The sequence below is a fragment of the Orcinus orca genome, chromosome 7, assembly GCF_937001465.1.
Source record: "Orcinus orca chromosome 7, mOrcOrc1.1, whole genome shotgun sequence".
Classification (NCBI taxonomy): domain Eukaryota; kingdom Metazoa; phylum Chordata; class Mammalia; order Artiodactyla; family Delphinidae; genus Orcinus; species Orcinus orca.
Window position 1 is genome coordinate 109,149,890 of NC_064565.1, and position 22,843 is coordinate 109,172,732.

The 22,843-nt window shown below is 41.1% G+C and overlaps 1 protein-coding gene across 1 annotated transcript in view; it reads right to left on the reverse strand.

Annotated features, from left to right (window-relative positions):
* COL4A4 (collagen type IV alpha 4 chain) overlaps positions 1-22,843 on the reverse strand; it is a 133,307-nt gene that overhangs the window by 15,379 nt on the left and 95,085 nt on the right. The window contains exons 33-42 of the mRNA XM_049712195.1: positions 22,282-22,345; positions 19,625-19,699; positions 15,560-15,667; positions 14,880-14,987; positions 7,342-7,413; positions 6,047-6,175; positions 5,841-5,954; positions 4,480-4,635; positions 2,820-2,927; positions 1,762-1,770 (exon numbers count right to left, since the gene is read on the reverse strand). Coding sequence (XP_049568152.1) covers positions 1,762-1,770; positions 2,820-2,927; positions 4,480-4,635; positions 5,841-5,954; positions 6,047-6,175; positions 7,342-7,413; positions 14,880-14,987; positions 15,560-15,667; positions 19,625-19,699; positions 22,282-22,345 — 943 coding nt within the window. The remainder of the gene's footprint in view (positions 1-1,761; positions 1,771-2,819; positions 2,928-4,479; positions 4,636-5,840; positions 5,955-6,046; positions 6,176-7,341; positions 7,414-14,879; positions 14,988-15,559; positions 15,668-19,624; positions 19,700-22,281; positions 22,346-22,843) is intronic.

The window sequence follows — 22,843 nt, forward strand, 5'->3', positions numbered from 1 at the left end:
TATGTTTTTTCTTCTTGGGCACATTCACAGCTCTAAAAACTGTGTTTTGGTTTTTTTTTGCTAAATCTTCATTCAGTCACCCTGCAAACATTCCACAAGGAAAAAGAAATAATGACACTAAGCCACAATGCTAACAGCTAACACTTACTAGATGCGTCATCACGCATCAGACCTCGTGCTAAGTGCTTTATGAGTGAATGTTCCCACCCAGCCTGTGTGTGTGTGCTGCTGTCATTAGCAGGTTACAGGGAAGAAAAGTCAGGCTCAGGTAAATAAGCAACATACCTAAGGTCACGAAGCTACTACGTGGCACAGTCTAGATAAAAATCCAAGACATCCTGGCTCCAAAACTGCCCTCTTCACCCGCACCCCATAATGCCTTCCCTGAGAACTCTGAACACCTACGTGGTGAATTCTAAGAAATGCAACATATTGTAAAACACATCACTGATTACTTATGGTTTTCTTAAAATTCATACAAATGTGCAAAATAATTTTAAGGACAGTGATAAAGCAGTGAGAAAATCCTAGAAAACCTGGCCACCATGACAACGTAGTCTACACGGTAGTTACTGTGCCTGTGGAAAAATGAACTTGAACCCTATAAGCTGTTTGGAATTTAACCTCCTCGAAAATATGGTGTGAAACCACAAGTGACACCAAGTTAGAGACCCTTTTACAGTACATACAGTTTAATGTACAACTTGGCTTTTTCGCTCTGAGGGACTCGAGAGAGATGCATGTAGGTATTTCCTACTTTCCCTGGATAATCTGGTGCATTATGGTGGGAATTCACCAGTGAGGGTAGAGGGGAGGAAGCAGGTTAGTGGAGGATGGGCGGGCATTTGGCTGGTACTTCACATTTAGGATGTTGATGTTATATTCCAGTGAGTTTACATATACAGTCAGAGAGACACTAAAAGGACTGAAGTGAAACTCATTAAATACACAATAGTAATTTAAAAATATAAACATTTAAAATAGCAGGATTTCTTAAACTTCTGATTTTGCATTTCTTTACTTTTTGACAAACCAGATGCTGAAAGAAAGGGGCCGAGGTATCTCTTGTAAGGGCCCTAAAAATAATAAATGGTGTCTGTATTCAGGGCAACGTCCCTTAGGGTTAATAACAGACGCCTGGAAAGAAGAAATGCACACTTTCACGATTTTTCTTTTCTTCTTTTGAGAAACTCTTTTTATTCTCTTTAAAAATGCCAGACACAAAATCATATGTTGCTTTCGCGTTGTGGAGGATTGAGTGAACACTTAGTTGAAAAGAATAATGGCATTTTCATTTTAACACACAAAGAAACTTGCTCCTTGACAGTGGACTTTGGGTGTGATGGGAAAGGCTCGTCACAGCCCCTTACTGGGTAGTAAGGACCCAGCTTTTCATGTTGTTGATGCTACTTATTTTAGGGACGTTCTCTGTATTTATATTGTAGAATTTAGAAAGGAAACCTGATGTACTGTAGCCTTTCACAGAGAAAGCACTCATACTCTGTGCCTGAATTGAAATTCTATAAGCTGAGTCTCTACGCCGCCTTGACAACCTGTAATGAGGCTCAGCATTGGGGCACTCTAATATGGGGTTACCATATCTGTAACGAGGAAGCAAAGGCATTAAAACCTAATATAATTACAGCACCCCATCTAAAAAATGCAACGAAGTTGCACTCACACATACAGTGAAAAAGGCAAGTACGGAAATGACTGCAAATGAGATTTAGAGGAAATGATTCATCTTATAGCAATGCTTACCTCTGGAACCTGGAGAGATCCAAAGCCCAGACAATGAGGCCACACAACGATTTTCATAGGGCAGAAAGAGATTATAAATGTGTGAATTAGGACAAAAGTGAAATGACAAGTAGAATGACAGCATCTTATTTACATAAAAAGTCCACATCAATGTTACTGACAAGAACATCTATGATTAATGGAGTTTTCATATCTAGAAAGTCCTGAAGTGAAACTCCCTTGCACAATATAAAATTCGAGTTGAATTCTTACGGCAAATATGCCCCAATTTAATGTATGTAGAAATTCCGTCCATTCGAAGGCTTCTGAAAATTCCATATTAATTTGCCAAGTTTTGTAGATTATGCACAGAAAGGAAGTAAGAGGTGAATCACAGTATAAGTTCTTTATCATGCTGTTCTGTGATCCATCATAAAGCAGGGCAGTGTACTCATTCTTTGGACTAGAGTGCTCATTTATGAGACTGCAAGATATTCTGAACTGACACCATACTGTCATAGTATTGATTTAGGATCTTCAAAGGTATTACTTCTGCCAATCTCAAATACACGTCTGTTTGCCCTTCCAACCCTTTGCTTATTTTGACTCTCTGATGAAAACCTGTTGTCTACAGAGCTTACATCGAATAGCCTTTCATCTTCATAGCAACTAATGTACTTTACAGGAAAAGTTTAATAAAACATCTAGGAGAATCGATAGGAGGGAATTTTGGGGCAGGAATTGACTATACAGTCTTCACATACAATAATCAAATCAGTCTTTGCCTCCTGTGTGCGGGAACACAGATTTATAGCTATTTACCTTAGAAATAGTACATGTAAAATCAACTCCTAACTTTCAAACTTACTTGCTTTGATAATAAATAAGTTTAACAAACCTGAGACTTTGTAGTGCAGCCTGAGATAAACATAATCTTTATCAGAAAAAGCTTAACTTATTAGAACTTGCTGGTAATTTCAGGATAATTACCTTCTGAAAGATGACCCTCATCGTAAATATTTCAACAAAACACTGTATGGAGGTTGCTGGGTGGAGATGACTAGGCATTAGAAGCTTACCTGGAGGACCCAAGGGCCCCTGTCTGCCTGGAGGTCCAGGTAAACCCTTCTCTCCAGGTGGCCCAGGAGTTCCAGGTGGCCCCTGCAGCCCCGGGAATCCCATTGGTCCTAAAACAAACACATGAAAAGGAGGGCACTAGAAGGAAGCAATATAAAGATAATGACAGCTCAATGGGCTGAATTCAGAGGTTCACTCCAGCAAAATGCAGGGCAAAGCCAGCCTTAGAGTGCAGAATGGACCCCAACTTTCTTCTGCGAGGTGGAGAAGAGCTGCCTCTGTCTGAAGGAAACATAACTATCCATCAACCGGACTAAGGAATATTGTTCCATGACCGAGACAAAACTAAATTAGAATGAAGAGCCCAGTCATCTTGAACTTTCTCTGGAGACAAAGGATCGCGACGGAAAGGAAAAATAAGGAAAGATGCTCCACTGTCTGGAGACCACCGACCCTGAGTTCCCACCCCCTCTTCCTCACTCTCTCAGTTTCAGCCACACCAGCCACTCAGTGCCTCGCACATACTGTTCCTTTCCCCCCGTCCAGCAAGTGCTCCTCATTCTGTAGCGTGCAGATCACGCCAGGGAAGCCCTCCCTGGAATCCCAACCCAAGTCCACTTGCTTTTTTTTTTTTTGCGGTACGCGGGCCTCCCACTGTTGTGGCCTCTCCCGCTGCGGAGCACAGGCTCCGGACGCGCAGGCTCAGCGGCCATGGCTCACGGGTCCAGCCGCTCCGCGGCATGTGGGATCTTCCCGGACCGGGGCACGAACCCGTGTCCCCTGCATCGGCAGGCGGACTCTCAACCACCGCGCCACCAGGGAAGCCCAACATTTGCTTCTCTGGTATCAAGCTTCCTTATTTATGACATAGGGAGGTAAAATGGATAAGCTTTATTGGTCTCTTCTCAACAAAATGTCCTATGAACCTCATAATTCTCTAAAATTCTCGTAACCAAAAACTAAGGTCCCCAAACATTAGCAGTTAGGTAAAAATTAGTTAAAATAAATATTTTAGCCTTAAATACTGGGGGAATTCAGTAATGCAGACTCTTTTGTGATTATAAAAAGACAAAGTCAGCAGTCTAAAACTGAACTGTCCAGCACAGAAGCCACTAACCACATGCGGCTACTGAACACTTGAAACTGGCAAGTCCAAGCTGTGTTGTGCCGTAAGTGTGAAATACACACCAGATTTCAGCAGCAGAAAGGAGTGTCTTATTTGGGACAAGAACCAGGTTTGTACAGCCAGACCTAATTATCCCTTTGAGAACTCATATCGATTTTATGTTAAAATAATATTTGAATATATTATGTTAAACAAAATAAAGTATGAAAATTTCTTTTGTTTTTTACTTTGAAAATGTGGCTACTATATCTTTTAATTACATACGTAGCTTGCATTAAATTTCTATTGTTTAGTTCTTGTCTAGAAGATTATCAAGTATGTTATTAGGGGCTAAAGATGAACTTGTGTCTCTTCTTCTTACTTGTCCAACTATTACCCAAATTTTAGGACTCTGGGAAAGTCAGGACATTTTGGAAATGTAGTCACTATTTCCACAGGAAATGAGAAATACCTCATAGTGGTGCATACCCCAGACCCTTAAGGGCTAAATAATGAAAGTCATCCAGTACCACTTAAAGAACTACTTGCATTCATACCTTTCTGGCCATCTTTTCCATCACATCCTGGGAAGCCTTTGCGTCCTGGAGGGCCTGGTGGGCCTGGGGGACCTGGAGGCCCCGGCAGACCACAGTCACCTGGTTCACCTTTCAGAAGTTCAACCCTCCCAGGGGGCCCTGGAGGCCCGGGTATTCCTGACCACAGAGAGTAGGCAAAAAGATTCTTTCAGTCAAATGTGCATGCTGGCTGCCTGCGAGCTTCTTAAGGAAAGGAATTTAATGGCTTACAAGCAAGGGATGCAAGGAATTAGAGTAACTAAGTCAGTAGTATCAGAGTTGAAACAGTATGTCTAATACTGCAGCCCAAGTTGAGAAATGGTGTGAATAGTCTGTTAGTAACTGTTAAACAAAATGAGCTAAGCAAAGCCTCCCTTCCTTTCAGAGCCACTCCTTTTGGCAGTATCAGTTTATGATTTTGTCTTGCATTGCCATCCTGCTGCTTTCACACGATGGATGGATGGATGGATGGATGGGTAAATGGATAGATGGGTAGATGAATGTATGGGTAGATGCATGGGTGGACAGAGAGAGAGATAATAGGCTTTTAAGAAAATCTGGCTGATGAAAAAGGAATATCCGCTCAATTAAATTTAAAATCCTATTTGAAAACCAGAGTCTACACATGGGAATTGAGCCCAAATTCAATTCCTACTGAGCTTCTAAACTTCTCAGCACATTTTTGAGCATTTTTATTTTTCTCAGTGTAAAAGAGAACTATATATTTTATCCTACCCTTACTAAAATGCTGAAGATTTTAAGGTTTCTGTCTCTCTGGAAGAGTTCTGTGAGCTAGCAGGAATGTGATCGCCTGCCAGTTGGCAAAAAATTGCACTGAGCCACAGTCTTTTTCCAACCCCCTGACCATCTCTGGTCCAGTCTTACTTTGTTAAATATTGACTGGCTAGAGTCTGTCCCAGTGAAATGACGCGAGGAACAACACGTAATGTTAGCAGCACATGAGGAGACTGTTCCTGTGTGTGAGTCAGGCCTGGGTCCTGTCACCCTGGGCCAGAAGCAGTGCTCTCTGTGTGGACGCTGAGACCCACATGATGGCCTCCTGCTTGTCACTCCTGCACCCTCACGCTCAGCATCGAGCCGACAATGGGAAAGGCTTGCTCTGAGTCAGAGGTGGTCCGATGGAGTTGAAACAGAAGTGTGAGGGGCCTAAGCACCCGTCCTGGGAGCCCGCCACTGCCCACACTCCCCCTGTTTCCATCTGCCAAATCGATGGGGCTGCTAAGGTGTTTCTACTCGGCCACTCTCTGCTCCTCCATCCCTACACAGCTGGCAGCATCTAAGGAAAGGGGCATCACCATCCTTTGCCATGATTCTTCTCATACCTCTTGGACCACTGGGGCCAGGAGGTCCCTGATCTCCAGGCAGACCCGGGTCCGGAATGTCACCCTTAAGAGCTCTTCCTGGGGCACCTGCAGGACCAGGCGGTCCAGGTCTCCCTGAGAAGGGACATGTTCAGTTGTTAGTCTCATTACATTTGGAAGGCTTGGATTTAGTTACTGAGAGAAGGGAAAAGCATGCTGCTTCTTACCTGGGGGACCTGGGGGACCTTTGTCTCCGAAGAGTCCTGGAGGAGAAATTCCTGGGCTCCCGGGGTCTCCTGTCTGGCCTTTTGGCCCGGGCATTCCCACTGGACCAGGTGGGCCCATTTTATGGGAACCTTAACGAGGAAAACAGCATTAGCACTGCATCTTCTCCTGGTGTGTCCCTGCTGTGGGGCCTGGAAAGGAACTGCTTCTCAATAGGCATGTGACAGGGATGCTGCCGGCCCTGCTGAGGCTCAACACTGGCTGTAACGGTGACCCAGATGGCCGCACACCCTTCCTGGGTCGCCGTCTCCTGTCTTATGACCCGTCACACTTGTCCAGCATAGCTTTGATTTATTTTATGGTTATTTCCCAGATTTCAAAACACAACAGCTTACTGACCCTTCAACCTCTACAGTGGAAGGAGTGAAACGAATGAGATCCGACGATAAGTGACTGTCAATAAACTGGCTTGAAATTTAAGGTGGAAACCGGCAAATAAAGAGAAGGAATGTGCAGTTTCACGCTGACAAGGCAGAACTTCACTGGTTTCTTGGAGAGGCCACACGTTTTACCAGACTATTTGGAAGAGCTGCTAACTGAATCCTAAGTGAGGTAAATTACTTCTTGACCTTCCAAACCGTACCAAGGTTTTGTCCCTCCTCAACAACAGATTCACACCACGCAGCACAGCAATCCAATCCTTTTCCAACAGCCCCCAAATCTGCATGTCTGATTCCAGCTACCTTGTCTGATTGCGAGCTCTTTTCCTGAGAAACTAATGCAACCGATGTGCATTCTATCCAAATAATGGAACAAGCTAAGATCTTGATGATGAGCCTATTTGTGGTATCAAAAATAACAGCAATTTGTTCAGGTAATTTGTTTTAGCAGCAGGCTATTGAAGGATGCTAGAAGTACTAATTAGACCCACGTGGTTGTACTTGGCACGACTATACATAAAACAAAACAATACCCCCAAATCCCGACTATTTATTGGTTGTTCGTAACATTTTGGAAGCTAGCTCCACCTAAGCGATTACTCAGAGTATTTTTAATAGACAGTCACAAGCAGTATCAACAAAAGGCACTGTTAACCAACCATTCCTGCTTAAATTGGGTTTTCTCAAGTGTCTTTTTTATATGTCATCACCAGCACTAAAAACAGTTCCAACATTGTGAATCTGAGCTAAACCACTGTCCTAGTTTCGCATCCGAATTTTGTGAAGGGAGGAAATACCAGCAGACTCTCGTGGTCCCCTGCCTGCTGTTCAGCCTCTTGCAAAGGGTTTTCTCTTACCTGAAGCGCCTTTGCTGCCCTTCTGACCCTTTAAACCGTGCAAGCCGTTCAGGCCGGGCGACCCGGAGGGACCTGAAACACATCACAGGTCTGTGACACAAAGTACACAAGGTACATCCTCTGGCTGTACTTTGCAGGCACAGTCCAGGGGAGGGTTAGCTGACGGGGACCCACAGATTCTCCAGGCAGGAACCAGGAGACCTCACCTTCCGAACATCACTATCAAAGCAGAATCCATGCCAGTGGTCATCACTAAATACGTTCATTTGATGGATGTTTTCTGTTAAGACGGCTTAACACATACTTTTCTTATATATATATATTCTTTTTTATATTCTTTTCCATTCTGGTTTATCAGAGGATGTTGAGTATTGTTCCCTGTGCTATACAGTAGGACCTTGTGGTTTATCCATTCTCTATATAATAGCTTACATCTGCTCACCCCGAACTCCAAACTCCCACGCCATCCCTCAGCCGGGCATATATCCTATCACATAACTTGCTTTGGTTTTAACACAGTGCTGTTGGTTTATGACCGTATCCTGAACCTCTCGCTCTCTCTTTCTTTCTCTCTTTCTAATCAGATAGACTCTAGAATTACTGAATCTTGGTATAGGAAATGACCTCCAATTTTACAACAATAAAATGATCCTAGGGCTTCCCTGGTGGCGCAGTGGTTGAGAGTCCGCCTGCCGATGCAGGGGACACGGGATCGTGCCCGGTCCGGGAAGATCCCACATGCCGCGGAGCGGCTGGGCCCGTGAGCCATGGCCGCTGAGCCTGCGCGTCCGGAGCCTGTTGCTCCACAACGGGAGAGGCCACAACAGTGAGAGGCCCGCGTACCGCAAAAAAAAAAAAAAAAAAAAAAGATCCTAGACAAGGAAAGGGATTGGCTGGGAGCAAACGCCCTCTTCCTTCCTCCCAGGCCCAGGATCTTCCCACACTCCACGGTCTGCAGATCCTAGTTTCTTCAGAATCTATCTGGATAAAGGTAGTAAGACAGTTAAGGACAGGTGGGGACGGTGGCACCCTGGGGAATACACACTCGACTGATTTATTTGAGCACTGTGTGACTCAGAAAGAACAGGCCTGCAGGTCAGGTGTGCCTGCAGCTGTTCCTCTGCCACCCCTTCTTCCCAAGAGAACCACTCTGATGCCTCTTCGCAACTAGTAAATTTATTTCACGATGATCATGCAAACTCCATTCTCTGTAATTAGACAGGATCTCGCTGATGCCTGCATCTTCTTCTAGAACCTTCTGTCAGGTGTCAATAGAGTTCTCTAAGGAGCCATCTACTAATCTGACTTTACATAAGTTGTCACTGAAAGCCGAACACCTATAAATCTATAGATTGATAAATATATAGGTATTTGTATCTATATTTATATGATAATACATATAGCATATACATAATACGTTATGTATATTTGCCATATATAAATATATAGATTTGTAGGAAGCAAGTAAAGGGAAGGGTGGGGGGAAGAGGCAGATAACTAACAGACATAGAACATCTCCCAGCTGCTGCGCTTCTGCCAAGTGCGGCACCCACGTCCCACTGATTGATGGGGGAGAAAGAATCTTCTCCTCAGCCCCTGGCCAAGCCTGGTAACCTTCCTATTTCATTAATGGATCTTCCAACCAGAAACTTTTCTTTCTCATCTGAGGCTAAAAGCCCCTCAGAACACAGCCAGCCATTCATTCAGTTAAGGGTCCCAGCCCTCGAATTTGTGATAATCACACCCTCAGCTTATGACGAACACAGAGAAGTGCCCCTCATCTACCCCCATGACACCTGTGTAGAGCTCCCTCAATGCCCTTCTGCCAGGCCCATCCTACTCTGTACAACAATCCTGTCTGTGGTGGCTGGTTTACTTTGGATGAATTAACTGAGTGTGAGATCAGGTCTTATTAGTTGTTCTATCCCGCCACTTAGCATATCTCCTGACACACAGTAGGTGCTCAATAAATGTTTGTCGAATGAATGAGTGAGTGAATGAATGAATCAGTGAATGACCAAGTGTGGAACAGGGAGGGTGAGGGATTGAACAGGTGGAGAGAAAGCTATAAAAAAGGGTGGATTCCAATCTCTATTTGCATGTCATATCTTTCATTGATAGATTTATCGGATGAGTAAGATTTGAGGAAGTTAGTGCTATCCATTTGCATATAAAGAATTCAAGTGCTAATTATTATCTCTTCATTAAAGCAAGTCCTCTGTAGACTTCTTACTGGACGATGGAACAGTTAGTTGGTTCCATTTTATTTTTTATCGTACTAGAAACAGAGTTATTCTATTTTTTAAATCTAAAAGTTAGATTGGTGGGAATAATCTATATTGTCTTGCACCAAAAAAAAAAAAAAAAAAGCGGGAGGGGGAACGCACCCTTTTTTTCCCTAAAGCTCTTATTTCCTAACCACTTTTATCAGTTCTGGCTGAGCTTATTCTCCAATTCTCTTTCCTATTTATGAGCAAATGTTTCAAGTTTGCACCAAAAGAACACACAGACCTTCATCTGCCAAATCTGGATACTTATTGCCATCCATCTGAAATGATAAGACATTTTCTGAGACTCCTCTGCTATTTCACTGTGTTTTGATCTCCAGCTTAAGCCACCAAGATTGATGGCTTGGGGACTTGGCTGGGGGTGGGACGTCTCAGCTCCTGCCAACTCTCCGTTGTCACATCAACACATCCAGGTCCTGCACTGTCACAGCCTCAGCCTCTCGCCATTGTTGAACTGGCTGACCCTTATCTGACGCAATGTTACCTTTCTAAATTGAATGCAGCTACATCTGGGTAGGGTTTTCAGGGCAATTTTTCCTTTTTACTGAAAGCTTTTTTATCCATCCCATCTCTAAATCAAAAAGTTGTTCATGCATAAAATATATACCAGGCAGAGGAGAGGCAATTAGTCTCACAAAGCACATTCCTTGGTAATGAGCATTTTCTGTTCACCTCTCTGGTCATCCTCGGGCTTAACAACCATCACTTAAGGCCACATCTTGCTGCACTCACAGGCCAGGGTGCCCCCCCTCTAGTCAGAGAATCTACTCTCCCACCCCAGCCATAATCATAATACCAGCTTCTATCTATGTGAGCCAGGTGACTCTTCGTGACTGGATTCCCTCTCTGAGGTTTTCTTTTGTTCTAAAGCCTGAAAATGCTACTCTATCCCCAGGGACCTTTAACAGGTGTACACTTTTACTAGTGTGACCAACTCGTCCCTGACTGCGGGCGACTTTCTTATAGTTCTAGCACTGGAAGTTCTGTGTCCTGAGCACCCCCTCCGTCCCCGGCAAAACGGGACAGCTGGTCACCCTAACTTGAAAGCCGAAGGGAGAGACCTTTCTTTGTGACCACAGGTAAAGGTTGAACGAAGTGGAAAACGTAACAAAACAGATTCTGAAATAAGATTGAATTCTTTTTTGATTCAGAAAATACACGAGTGCCTACCAAGGGGACACACAACAGCCTAAGACATGGTGCCCTAACAGCGAAGTTTCAGTCCCCAAATGCACTTAGTGACAGGAGCTGACCAGACAATGAGAGCAAGAGAGAAACAATCCCTGACTTGACAGAACGAACAGGCAATTACCTCAAGAGTGGTAAGTGCCGTGGAGGCAGGAGAGGGAGGACACTAGTTGCAGAAAAGGGGAAGGATATTTCTGTGGTTTTCACAGCTGTAAGGTGCCCCGCATTTCTATGCTGACAAGAGACATTTCTAGGTGCTTTTTTCTTATGAAATAGTTTACCTGCCACCCACCAAAATAACCCAGTCCACATTCTTTACACATTCTCATGCTAAAGCTTATCATTCTAGGTTTCCATTATTACATTCCTTTTTTTAAAATAAATTTATTTATTTTATTTATTTATTTTTGGCTGTGTTGGGTCTTTGTTCCTGCACACAGGCTTTCTCTAGTTGTGGTGAGCGGGGGCTACTCTTCGCTGTGGTGCGCAGGCTTCTCACTGAGGTAGCTTCTATTGCTGCGAAGCATGGGCTCTAGGCGTGCGGGCTTCAGTAATTGTGGCACGTGGGCTCAGTAGTTGTGGCTCGCGGGCTCTAGAGCACAGGCTCAGTAGTTGTGGTGCACGGGCTTAGTTGCTCCGTGGCATGTGGGATCTTCCCGGACCAGGGCCCGAACCCGTGTCCCCTGCATTGGCAGGTAGATTCTTAACCACTGCGCCACCAGGGAAGCCCTCCATTATTACATTCTTATATGAATGCCTAACTAGGAAATCGAGCATCTTCCTTTTAGAGGCATAGGTACTGGAAAATTTAAGTCTAGGCATCAAGCCATTTTTACATATGTTGAAGTTAAAGTTTAAATCTGATTGAACACAAGCAAGACTCAAGAGTCCATATGGCTTGTTCCAGTGGAGCAAACAACTTTGAGTTCAGCAGCTGGTTTGTTCAAACAAGATAATCAGTCCCTTTGACTTATTTAGAACATACTTCAAATATTTAGCTTCTCAGTTCAAAGCGTTTCTGCCCGAGTGTGGTTCATTTTTCTATCAGCATGATAAACTGCAACAATGGATTTATATTGGAGACGTTTTCATTCCTAGGAATGTATTTCACTGTTTTGTGGGTTTTTTTTTTAAAGACTGTGCTGTTCGCTGGGCTGTTTGCAGGGAAACAGTGTCCCTGCATGGTCAGGAAGGATCACTGCAGCAACCGTCTGTGCACTGGTATTAATATTTGGGTTGATATATTCATTTTCTCACCTTCTCTTCTTAACAAACTTATTATTTCATAGCATCAAATTATGATGTAATTGGAGGTAATTTTGTTGTTCGGTCAAATTCATTAGCTATTAGTTTTTTAATAACATATACTGAAGTTATGTGATAAATGTGAACTAATTCAAGGGAAGGAAGAATCAACCATAGCGACATGAACCTTGTCATTTTAGTCAAACTGAGCGCATAAAATGGCACCCGGACACTTGAAAATCCTTGCCATTTCACTAAACTAGGAGGGTAGGAAGAAGTGGAGATGCAGCAGAAGTAATGCAAAACGTTTTCTTTTGGTTCTTTATCAATTTTGTCCTCCAGACACTCAAAAGAGCATCAAAGAATATCCCACCAGGGCTATAGGGATTGCCAGAGACAGGAAACAGCCACAAGAACCAGTGAAACTCTTAAAAATACAAAATTATTTTGCTTGGAACGCTAAATTTATCACCAATCACTATACTTCACATTACTAAAAATGCCAGTGAAGAGGAAGGGGGACAGTACAAAGGTATCTTGTGGTGGGAGCTTTTCCTGTCTGCTTATTTGGCTGCATAGAAATTCGTAAGTATACCAACTCTTCAAACTAAACGGCTTCCCTCTGTACAGAGGCACCAGGTAATACTTACCACCACACTACTACTTGCTGGACAACTGGAGTTATTTGAAATCTATCTGATGAGCGAAGAGGTGAGAGTGTGGAGAAACATTACTTGGATTTGCAAAACAATAGACTGACTAAGCCCAAAAGAAGGGATTTCCAATTCTTCTGAGAGGAAGTACTTTTTATTTGACCAAAATTTAGTGTATGTATGGGCCAACGAGCAGAAGGTAAGTGGGAGGAAAAAGGAGGAAGGAGAGAGAGGGGTCTCAGTTATAGAAACCTACCAAGTAAGGCTGGACCCTTCAACTATTGATCGAAGTGAGGACAGACTCTCAACCTCATAGCTACTTGTTCAGTTGTTCATTCTCTATTTTTCCATTAATTAATTAATTGTATTTATTTATAAAAGTAAATTTATAAAATTTTTTAAATTTATTAATATATTTAAATTTATTTCTATAAGTAAATAAATACTTACAATAACCAACTAACAGACTTACTAGGAATATACTGGTTCCAAGGATACAAAAAATAGTTCTTAAAACTAAAAACAGAGCTACCATATGATCCTGTAATCCCACTCCTGGGCATATATCCAGAGAACACCATAATTCGAAAAAGATACATGCACCCCAACATTCATTGCAGCACTATTTACAATAGCCAAGACATGGAAGCACCCTAAATGTCCACTGACAGATGAATGGATAAGGAAGATGTGGTAACATATACACAGAGGAATATTACTCAGCCATAAAAAAGAATGAAATAATGCCATTTGCAGCAACAAGGATGGACCTAGAGATTATCATACTAAGTGAAGCAAGCCAGACAATGAAAGACAAATATGATATGCTGTTGCTTATATGTGGAATCTAAAAAAAAAAAAAAAAGATACAAATGAACTTATATTCAAAATAGAAATAGACACACAGACATAGAAAACAAACTTATGGTTACCAAAGGGGGAAGGGGTGGAGGGATAAATTAGGAGTTTGGGATTAACATATACACACTAATGTTAATTAACATTAACACTACTACATAAAATAGATAACCAACAAGGACCTGCTATATAGAACAGGAAACTAAAATCAACATTTTTAAATAACCTATAAGGGAAAAGAATCTGAAAAAATATATATATATGTATGTATAACTGAATCACTTTGCTGTACACCTGAAACTAACACAACATTGTAAATCAACTATACTTCAATTTAAAAAAATGATTCTTGCTTTTTAAAAAAGACCTCTAAACAAACAAATATGATACAACGTAAGTGTCATGCTAGAGGTATACACAAGGTACCCATGGGAAAAAAAAATCTAAAATGAAAGAAATGGACTGAAAAGGAATAAGTACCAGGGCTGTATGGAGGGGCATAAATATTTGTTAATAACCAATTATTCTATTCTATTCTATTCTATCCCACCAGACCTAGGTTATTACCAGTCTACTATACTTCTAAAGGGAAAAAACTTAATCAGGAAAAAAATGTTTCTCTATCAAACAAAGATAATAAATATTGATTCCTCTTTCTCCATAGCATCTTACTCTTTTCCTTTTCCTTTGCACAACTGACAAAAATACATTTAATATCTGTCTCCCCTACTAAACTGTGAGCTCTGTGAAGGCAGGAACCATGTCTATTTTCTTCAAAATTGTGTGCCTAGTATCACACAATTAATTGTGTCCTAGAATCTAGGACATAACAGGAGCTTGACTATCTGGGGAAAGAATAAATGAAAAGGCTGGAACATCATGGAAAACAATAGGGGAAATGCAGCTGCATAGCACAGCGAGATCAGCTCGGTGCTTTGTGTCCACGTAGAGGGTGGGATAAGGAGGGTGGGAGGGAGACACAAGAGGGAGGAGATATGGGGATATATGTATATGTATAGCTGATTCACTTTGTTATACAGCAGAAACTAACACACCATTGTAAAGCAATTATACTCCAATAAAGATGTTAAAAAAAAATGAGGGGGCAGCAGCATCATTTTGGTAGAGCGGGTCCAGAGACCAGGCAAGCGCCACCCAAGTAAGAAAGAACAGGAGGCGGCAACAGGCATTCTTGGAAAGAGCCAGGCCCCAGAGCATGTCATTAGGGTGCTAGAAAGGCACTGTGAACTTGTGGGAGCATCACCGGGGGGAGCTTTCTGATGGGTCGGGCCTCCTTTTGACTTACCTTTTATTCCCGGAAGACCTGGTGCCCCTGGATCCCCCACGAGGCCTCTTGGCCCAGGATCCCCCATTTCTCCTGGATGTCCCTGCAGCCCAGGCAGCCCTGGATTACCTGAGGACGACAGGGAGGCTTTGCAGATACCCAGATGATATGAGTTTCGTGAAATGGGAAGGTCATCTATATTCTTAATCTATGGGTAACTGGGATACTGTTTTATTACTTTTTCTTTCTAGACCTCCTAACTTAATCTCAAGAGGAGAAAATACACTTGAGTGATTAAAGTTGCCAATTATGATTTGAAATGCTCACTTGATTCTGAATTGGCAAGAGGAGGAGCCGTTAAAATGTTGTGTTGAATGTGTGCTGTTTGGCTTAAGTCTAAAGGAGAATAGGAAACCAGCCTCCTGAATGGTAGGTGCATGAGGGAAGGTTGGAAAGGAGCTTTCCTCTGTCAGACCATCACTTTGTGCCTGGTATCTTCCTAGGTGCGTGACAGGCGCTGTCTTCGTTTACTACCAGACCAACTCAGTGATATTGGTCTATCTCCAATTTACAGGTGAGGAATAGTACATTTAAGTGACTTGTCCAAAGTCACAGGTTGGGGAAAAGGCAGAGCCAGCTTCTTCCCCTACACCAAGAGATAGATGAGTGCCCGGGAACTCTCCATGCTCCTTTCGAGGTACCTGGACACCCCGCTGGTCCAGAGGAGCCAGGCGGTCCTGGCCTTCCAGGTGGTCCTCCAGGTCCTTGAACACCGGGCAAGCCCTGCTCTCCAGGTGCTCCCAAATGTCCTAAAGAAAAAAGGACCAAACATCTGAGTAGTTGTAGTTGCTCTTCAAGGTGGTGAATCTATAAAACCTCCAACTTCAGCTCTTTCTTTTCTATTCTTACTTTTTTACATGTACAATTTTTCTGTTGAAAAGATAACATTAAGGAAAAATGGAAAACAAAACACTTAAAATCCCACCAATTTAATACAGTGTTTCATATGTATAACAAATGTGCAAATAAGGCCTACAATTTTATATTCTGATTTTTTAATTAGCTAGCATTGCATCATAAGTAATTTTCCAAGTTTGATATCATTTTCCTAATTATTGTTTTTAAATAACTGGCTGATAGCTTATTGAGTTAACCCTAATTAAATTAATTAATCTAATTTTCTCTACTGTTGGCCATCCATGTTATTTCTAACTCTTGCTGTTATGCATAATGATCTTTATACATCTTTAATCAATTTTTTCTCCTATTAAATTATTTCCTCAGGAAAAATTCCTAAGAGTAGAATTTTTGGTTCTTTTTAATGCATTTTGAAATGCTCAAGGATTTTAAAGTAAATCACAGACATCGTGGAATTTCATCCCTAAATATTTCAGGAGGTAAGTCTGAAAAATAACATTTTCCTATGTGGCCAAAGTAACATTATCACAGCCAAGAAAATTAATAATGACCCTTAATATCATATAATCCTCCTTCCATATTTGAGTTTTCTCAATCGTCCCCTCAATGTCCTTCACAGCCGGTGAGTCCACACCAGGTCCCATTCCAGAACCACACATTACATCTGGTGGATACATCTATTAGGTTAAAAAAAACCTACTACAGTCCCCTTCTCAGGACAGTGACGTGCTGAAGAGAAAGGCCCAACTGTTCTGAGTCTTCTAGAACAGACCATTCAGCATTTGGTTCTTGACAGAGGTTGCCAAATGGTTTGGATAAATGCTCTACCAGCTCACAGCCCTACACGTCACCCACACACAGCCCCAAGACCATCATTCCATGTGCTCACTGAGGACTTTCTAATTTGTTGATTTGTTTTCTTGCGAATTTAGTAAGGATGAAATGATATTTCAGACTTCCTTTAAATTACATTTCTTTGATTACTAGAGAAGATGACTTCCCCATGTGTTTATTTATAATGTATGACTTTAATATCAATACAATTTATATTTGTAGGATAAACCAATAGTCTGTGCTGAAAATGACCAGTTGAATCTGCAAATAAAATATATGGTTCTCTATTTACAAACCCATGGGGGTCACAGTCACTATTTATTATAACACACAAGAGAAACAAGCCTATGTTAGTCTATACTTGTTCCCAATCAAATTTGAGATCTATGAGCTTCACTGTGTATTGTTTTCTTCATCCTGAAAATATTCCTGTGGTAAAGGGAAGGCAGCCTTTTCCCACCTCCAAATGAAGAAACTGAAATATTAAAGCCTTGCCTCTCCAATCACAGTTATATTAAGAACAGAACCTGTGAGTTAAGCTGTACTGTATTTTCTCTCTGAAATAGAGAAAAGGGAGGTAGAACTGAACCCAATACAATCATATAAAATCCCCTGAGACAGGCTGCAGATCTACGCCTTTTTGATAGGCTTGTTCAAATTCAATGCAGCGTTTTTCAAGCCAATGGAAATTGCATGTTTAGGTAAACTCTGTGCTGGTGAATAACATATGATGCAATTTTAAAATTTTAAGCAAAAGCTATGGCATTTGGGAAAGGGAACCATTTAAACGGTGACAACCACAGGAGACCAGAGAAATTACACCAAGGCAAATTTTCTTGAAAAAGTTAGCCTACATATAAAATAACTCAGTTCTATGATTTTTAACTTACAGTATTAGGTAATCTCAAAGGTTTCCATTTTGGACTCTTTTTAGCTTATAAAATCTTACTATCTTAAAGGTTTACATAAAAATACCAGTAAGTGTGGAAAAATCTCTTCATGTTTTGCTGACTGCTGATGACAATGATGAATTACACCTTCCATTTGTGTAGCAATTTTTAGTTTATAAATTGCTTTCAAGGAATCTCATTTGATCCTCAGAACAACCTGTAATATGCATAGGGCCAGTTTACAGGTGAGGAAATAGCTCAAAGATGATAAGCAACTTGCCCAAGACCATATGCTCAGTGGTAAAGGAGGTTGACTTTGAACCAGTGATTTTCCTTTCTGAGACCTCCCTCTGGTACTTTTTATGAGCCTCCACAATGCTAACCTCAAAGCTATTTTCCCCTCCAAATGTACACGTAAGGTGTACATTTCAGTTAAAATATTATATTATCTAAATCTATTTGACCATGCCAGAGGTAAAGGACCCGTATGAAAGGGAGTGGGGAAGGAAGTTTTTGCCAGTGCAATAGCTTGTTTTCCTGTTAGACTTCCATTTTAGCAATCTTATGGTATAAAAACAAAGATTAATTCATTCTCCTTATTTAAATGCTCCTTCCCAGTGTCCATAATTTACTGAATTGTGGATATTTATAGAGTGTAAAGACGACTCAAAATCTATAGGGCTTCCTTGGTGGCGCAGTGGTTGAGAGTCTGCCTGCAGATGCAGGGGACGCGGGTTCGTGCCCCGGTCCGAAAGGATCCCACATGCCGCGGAGCGGCTGGGCCCGTGAGCCATGGCCACTGAGCCTGCGCGTCCGGAGCCTGTGCTCCACAATGGGAGAGGCCACAGCAGTAAGAGGCCCACGTACCGCACAAAAAAAAAAAAAAAAAAAAAAAAAAAAACTATAAAATTTCTGAAGTTAAAAATAATTTAAAAATTGATTTATTCTTTAAAGTAAATAAATAAATAAAAATAAAGAAATAAAATTTCCCATAATAGTTCTTCTCAGATATTCTTTCTGTTGTATGGAATGAAACATGGCCACTGCCGAAGAGAATTTTAAGGTAATACACAAAACTATTAATATGAGATATTTTAATTTACAGTGGACCCATCTAAATACAAGCCTGGCTTCTAACCTGTCCACTATCAGCTGAATGACATTGGGCATCACTTATTGAACCAATCATCTGTGAAGAAACAAATTCTTTCCAGGCAGTGGATATCCCTGTGCACAGAGCTTTGTACATTTGTCTGATTATTGACTTAAGATATATTCCTACACGTGGAATTACTAAGTAAAAGCATGTGTATGTTTTGTCAGCTGTGGGTCGTCTACTGTGACGAGCCACAACCTCTACCGGAGAGCAGGAACTCACTGGAACAACACCATCTGTTCTGAGGGATTACACATCTATTGCTGCTGATACATGAAGTGCTGTTTGGAAAGACTGAGATTTTCTGTTGATGATGAGGCTTTACGTTCCTTTGGTTTGGTTTTGAGTAAACTAGATACTTAGTAAAGGAGGTATTCAATCATATCTCAGCAACTGCACTCCTCAGGGCATTCACCTATGCTTTTCTTTTTTCTTTGGCCACACCATGAGGCTTGTGGGATCTTAGTTCCTTGACCAGGGATCGAACCCGTGCATCCTGCAGGGAAGTGCGGAGTCCTAACCACTGGACCCCCAGGGAAGTCCCTCGCCTATGCTTTTCTGAGTAGGAAAGAAAGGGCTGGAATGACAACCTGCAGCTGCAGTCAGCTGAGTGGTTATTGTTAATGTATCATTTTTAGTTATAGATTTGCAAAACAGTCCAAATTTTAATTGCTTGCAATAATCTTTTTTGACCCTGCCAAAATCTGGGCATGCCTAGGGAAGTGTGTTGTTAACATCCTAGGTCATGGGAGCCATGGTGGAGAAAAGATGGTGAGTTGCTGGTGTATAATCCTGGTGTCCTCCTAGGCCAGTGCTTATACATAATCCTTCTGATAGGTATCTTAATGAGCGAAGGGAGACTATAATACTGATACAACCATCGCCAGCTAGGAAGATAAAGTAATTGCACTATTTTTCAAACCAAACTTACTCTTTTTTGTTTTAATAAGAAAAGTATGTAGCTATACCTGGATATCCAGGGCTACCTGGCTCACCCTTTGGACCAGGTAGGCCAAACTGACTTGCAGGTTCCCCTTTGTATCCTGTAAGTGATAAAATGCACATAACATTATTTAAGAGAGTTTAATTTTGTTCATACAAGTGACTTAATAACTTTCATGATACTTCCCTTTATAGTCTATCCTCAATGTTCCAAGAGAGGATTTTTGAAACAATGCTTTTTTTTTTTCTTACATAAGAACAAATAGAAACATAGATGCAAGCTGTGATTTAAACACACACACACACACTATTTTATAGTTCAAAATGGTCATAAGAAACTATAGATCTTAATAAGTTTAAATTTTTAAATTTTCTAAAATAATTTCAAATTTAGGGATCTATTTAAGAAATTACTTGGCATTGAGTATCCTTATATTGTTTTTTAGAAACAGAAAGCAGAAACTGTCACTGTTTCAGCTGCTGCAATCACATTTCAAGCTCTCTTCAAGGAAGCTCAACTCGGTGTCCTTGTAAAAAACCGAAATCACAAGTCATCTTACTGATGACTTCACAAGAGATGGCACTTTGGAGGCCATTGTAGGCAGTGACCCCTACAGTCCCACAGAGCTGTTCCACACTGCTGCTGCATCCTTCCAGACACAAGGACTTACATTATAGCTGCGAGCCAATTACAAATGGAGGACTCAAAATGGTATGGTAGGGAAGGGCAAGAAATTGATGGGATTACAAGAGAAGAGAGCTAATTAGGCATGTTTTAAAGCACCTACACACGAACACCCCTTTTAAGGGGTCCCACCCACACCTATGGTAGGTTCTCTTCCACCTGACCCTACTCATAATTGTGGTTAATTGTTTGAAGGGTATGAATCTGGTCCATCCCAGGTCAGCCAGTCTTTCCTTTAGGAATTGTAATAAAAAGTAAGAACTTGAGGCCCTTGCCTATTGAGGCAGAAATCAAAAGCATTTTCACGATGTCCTAATATAGAGCATGATCAAGTGCAATCCAAACACATCCAGAAAGGATACTGAATAGAGAGTGATAAAGCCAATTGGTAGGCAGGTAAGTAAAAAACAGACCACGGAGAAAAGTCTCAAGAGAAAAATCCATGGATTTCCCAAGGGCTAGGTTCCTTCAGACTATGGTCCTGCAGAACTATCTTATCTGTGGGCTCCACGAGACAGCTTTTACTCCAAGTACCTTCATTGCATTTTGTTTCCTTGCAAACATGGCCAAATACAAGTAGGAAGGAAACAAGAAGAAATAGGTTTGTTCTTTGAGAGAGGCAAAGGGTCTATAATAAATGGATAGATGAGTAGAAGAAGACTGAGTTCTGAACACTGACTGAAGCTATAAAATGTCAAAATAAAATATGAAAACTTCCCTATTTGTAACTATTTCTAAAGAGAAGATCTAAGTTATTCTTTCTGAATAAATACATGTTCACAGTTCACTTTTTCTTACAGCAATTATCATGTTATTTATGGAGTGTCTCTCAAAGCGTAAAGCATGTTTCACTGGTAGTAAGGGAGAAGATTTTTAGGTGGTTCACTAATTACTGTTTCTGATTTTAAAGTTATTTATTTTAATCTGTATTAAAATAAAATATAACTGTACCACAAGCCTGTGAATTCACAGATAGTGAGATTAAGGCTAAGGTTAAAAAGGTGAATCATTTTAAAGTAGATTTAAAGAAAAATATTAACCCAATGGTACACAAAAGTAGTAAAAAAATATTAAAGCTTTTGTGTAAACGCTGCAATTTAAGATACCCTGGATTTGTTTGTTTTGTTTGTCTGGATAAAGGGTTAACGAAACCTCTCTTTCTCTGAGGACATTTTTTACCTTGGGTTAACTTCCTATTCCTATTTCTCTGGAAACCTGATAAAGGCAGAATGTAAGTTGTGTTACAAGGCAATACTGTCTTTGGCACAAATTAAACTAAGGCCTGTGAGGCCAAATCCAGCCTGCAGCCTGTTGCAAAGAAAGTTTTATTGGAACACAGCTACAGCCCTTTGTTTGCACACTGTCTACGGCTGCTTTCATGCGGTGTGTGCTTTCATGCTCAGCTGTTATAGCAGAGACCACACAACTGAAGATATTTATGATCTGGCCCTTTGAGAAAAACACATTTGCTGACCCTTGGCTTATGGTAAAAATAACTCAACTGTAAATTATGTGTGGCCCAGGAATTCTTAACTGAACTATTAGCACTTGGTGGGAAGTCATGGCTTTGGCCTTCTCTGTGTACCGTGACTCTTGTAACTGGGTCGCCAAAAGCTGTACCTATGGAGTCCTTAGAAGAGATACTGGCTCCTGTGGGGCACGGGGCCATGGACCACCAATGCGGATCTGTCTCCTGCCACCTGAGCTGTCATTTATAGAGCTGCAGTCACTAGGACAGCTGAGAGTACTCCCACCAAGGAGGAAATTATGCTATGCCTGCAAGCATGCTGTTTTCTATATAGTACCCTTAGATCTGAATGACAAATATAGATGATTTAGGTCTTGTTTTGACTATCTAGTAGAGTCTAAAAAGAACTCTTTGAATGTTGCAGTTTGTTTGATACACTTTACTTTTCATGCCAGAGGTACTTGCTCACAATGCTACAAATACCCAGGACTATGAGCTTGATGGATGGCTGCTCTATCTCCAAACCATACCTTTAGGTCCTCTTGTACCATCGATTCCTGAAAGTCCAGGGGGCCCTGGAGAACCTGGCTCACCCTGATAGTTTAATGAAACAGAAATAAGATTGTAATTGAATTTCAAATACAAATGACACATGCTTGACATGATCCAGTTATAATTTTCTAGAACTAACTTGGTTTTTATAATTTGCAGTGGTAAAGAAAATTGGAAATGCATTGCAAGCATACTACTACATGCATCTACGTTTTAAAAGTTGACGAAACTCTTCCAGAATTAGTGATACCAACAGGGGGCATCCAAATCCCAATACTTGATTGCAAAAGAGTAATTGCATCACATCACTTGAACTTTAAGTTTTGAATGAACAAATTGATACGAAATAAACTGTTATAATTTATACCCAAAACTTGAAAAATCTATTTTATTCCAAAAGATGGGTAGCAAAGTATATTATACATTTTCCAGAAATTATGACGTAGGCTACTACATTTGTACTTCCTGGGTTCTCAAGGGGTATTTTGCTTATGATTGTAAAGATAAAGTATATTTACAGAAAAATCTATGATGTCTGCA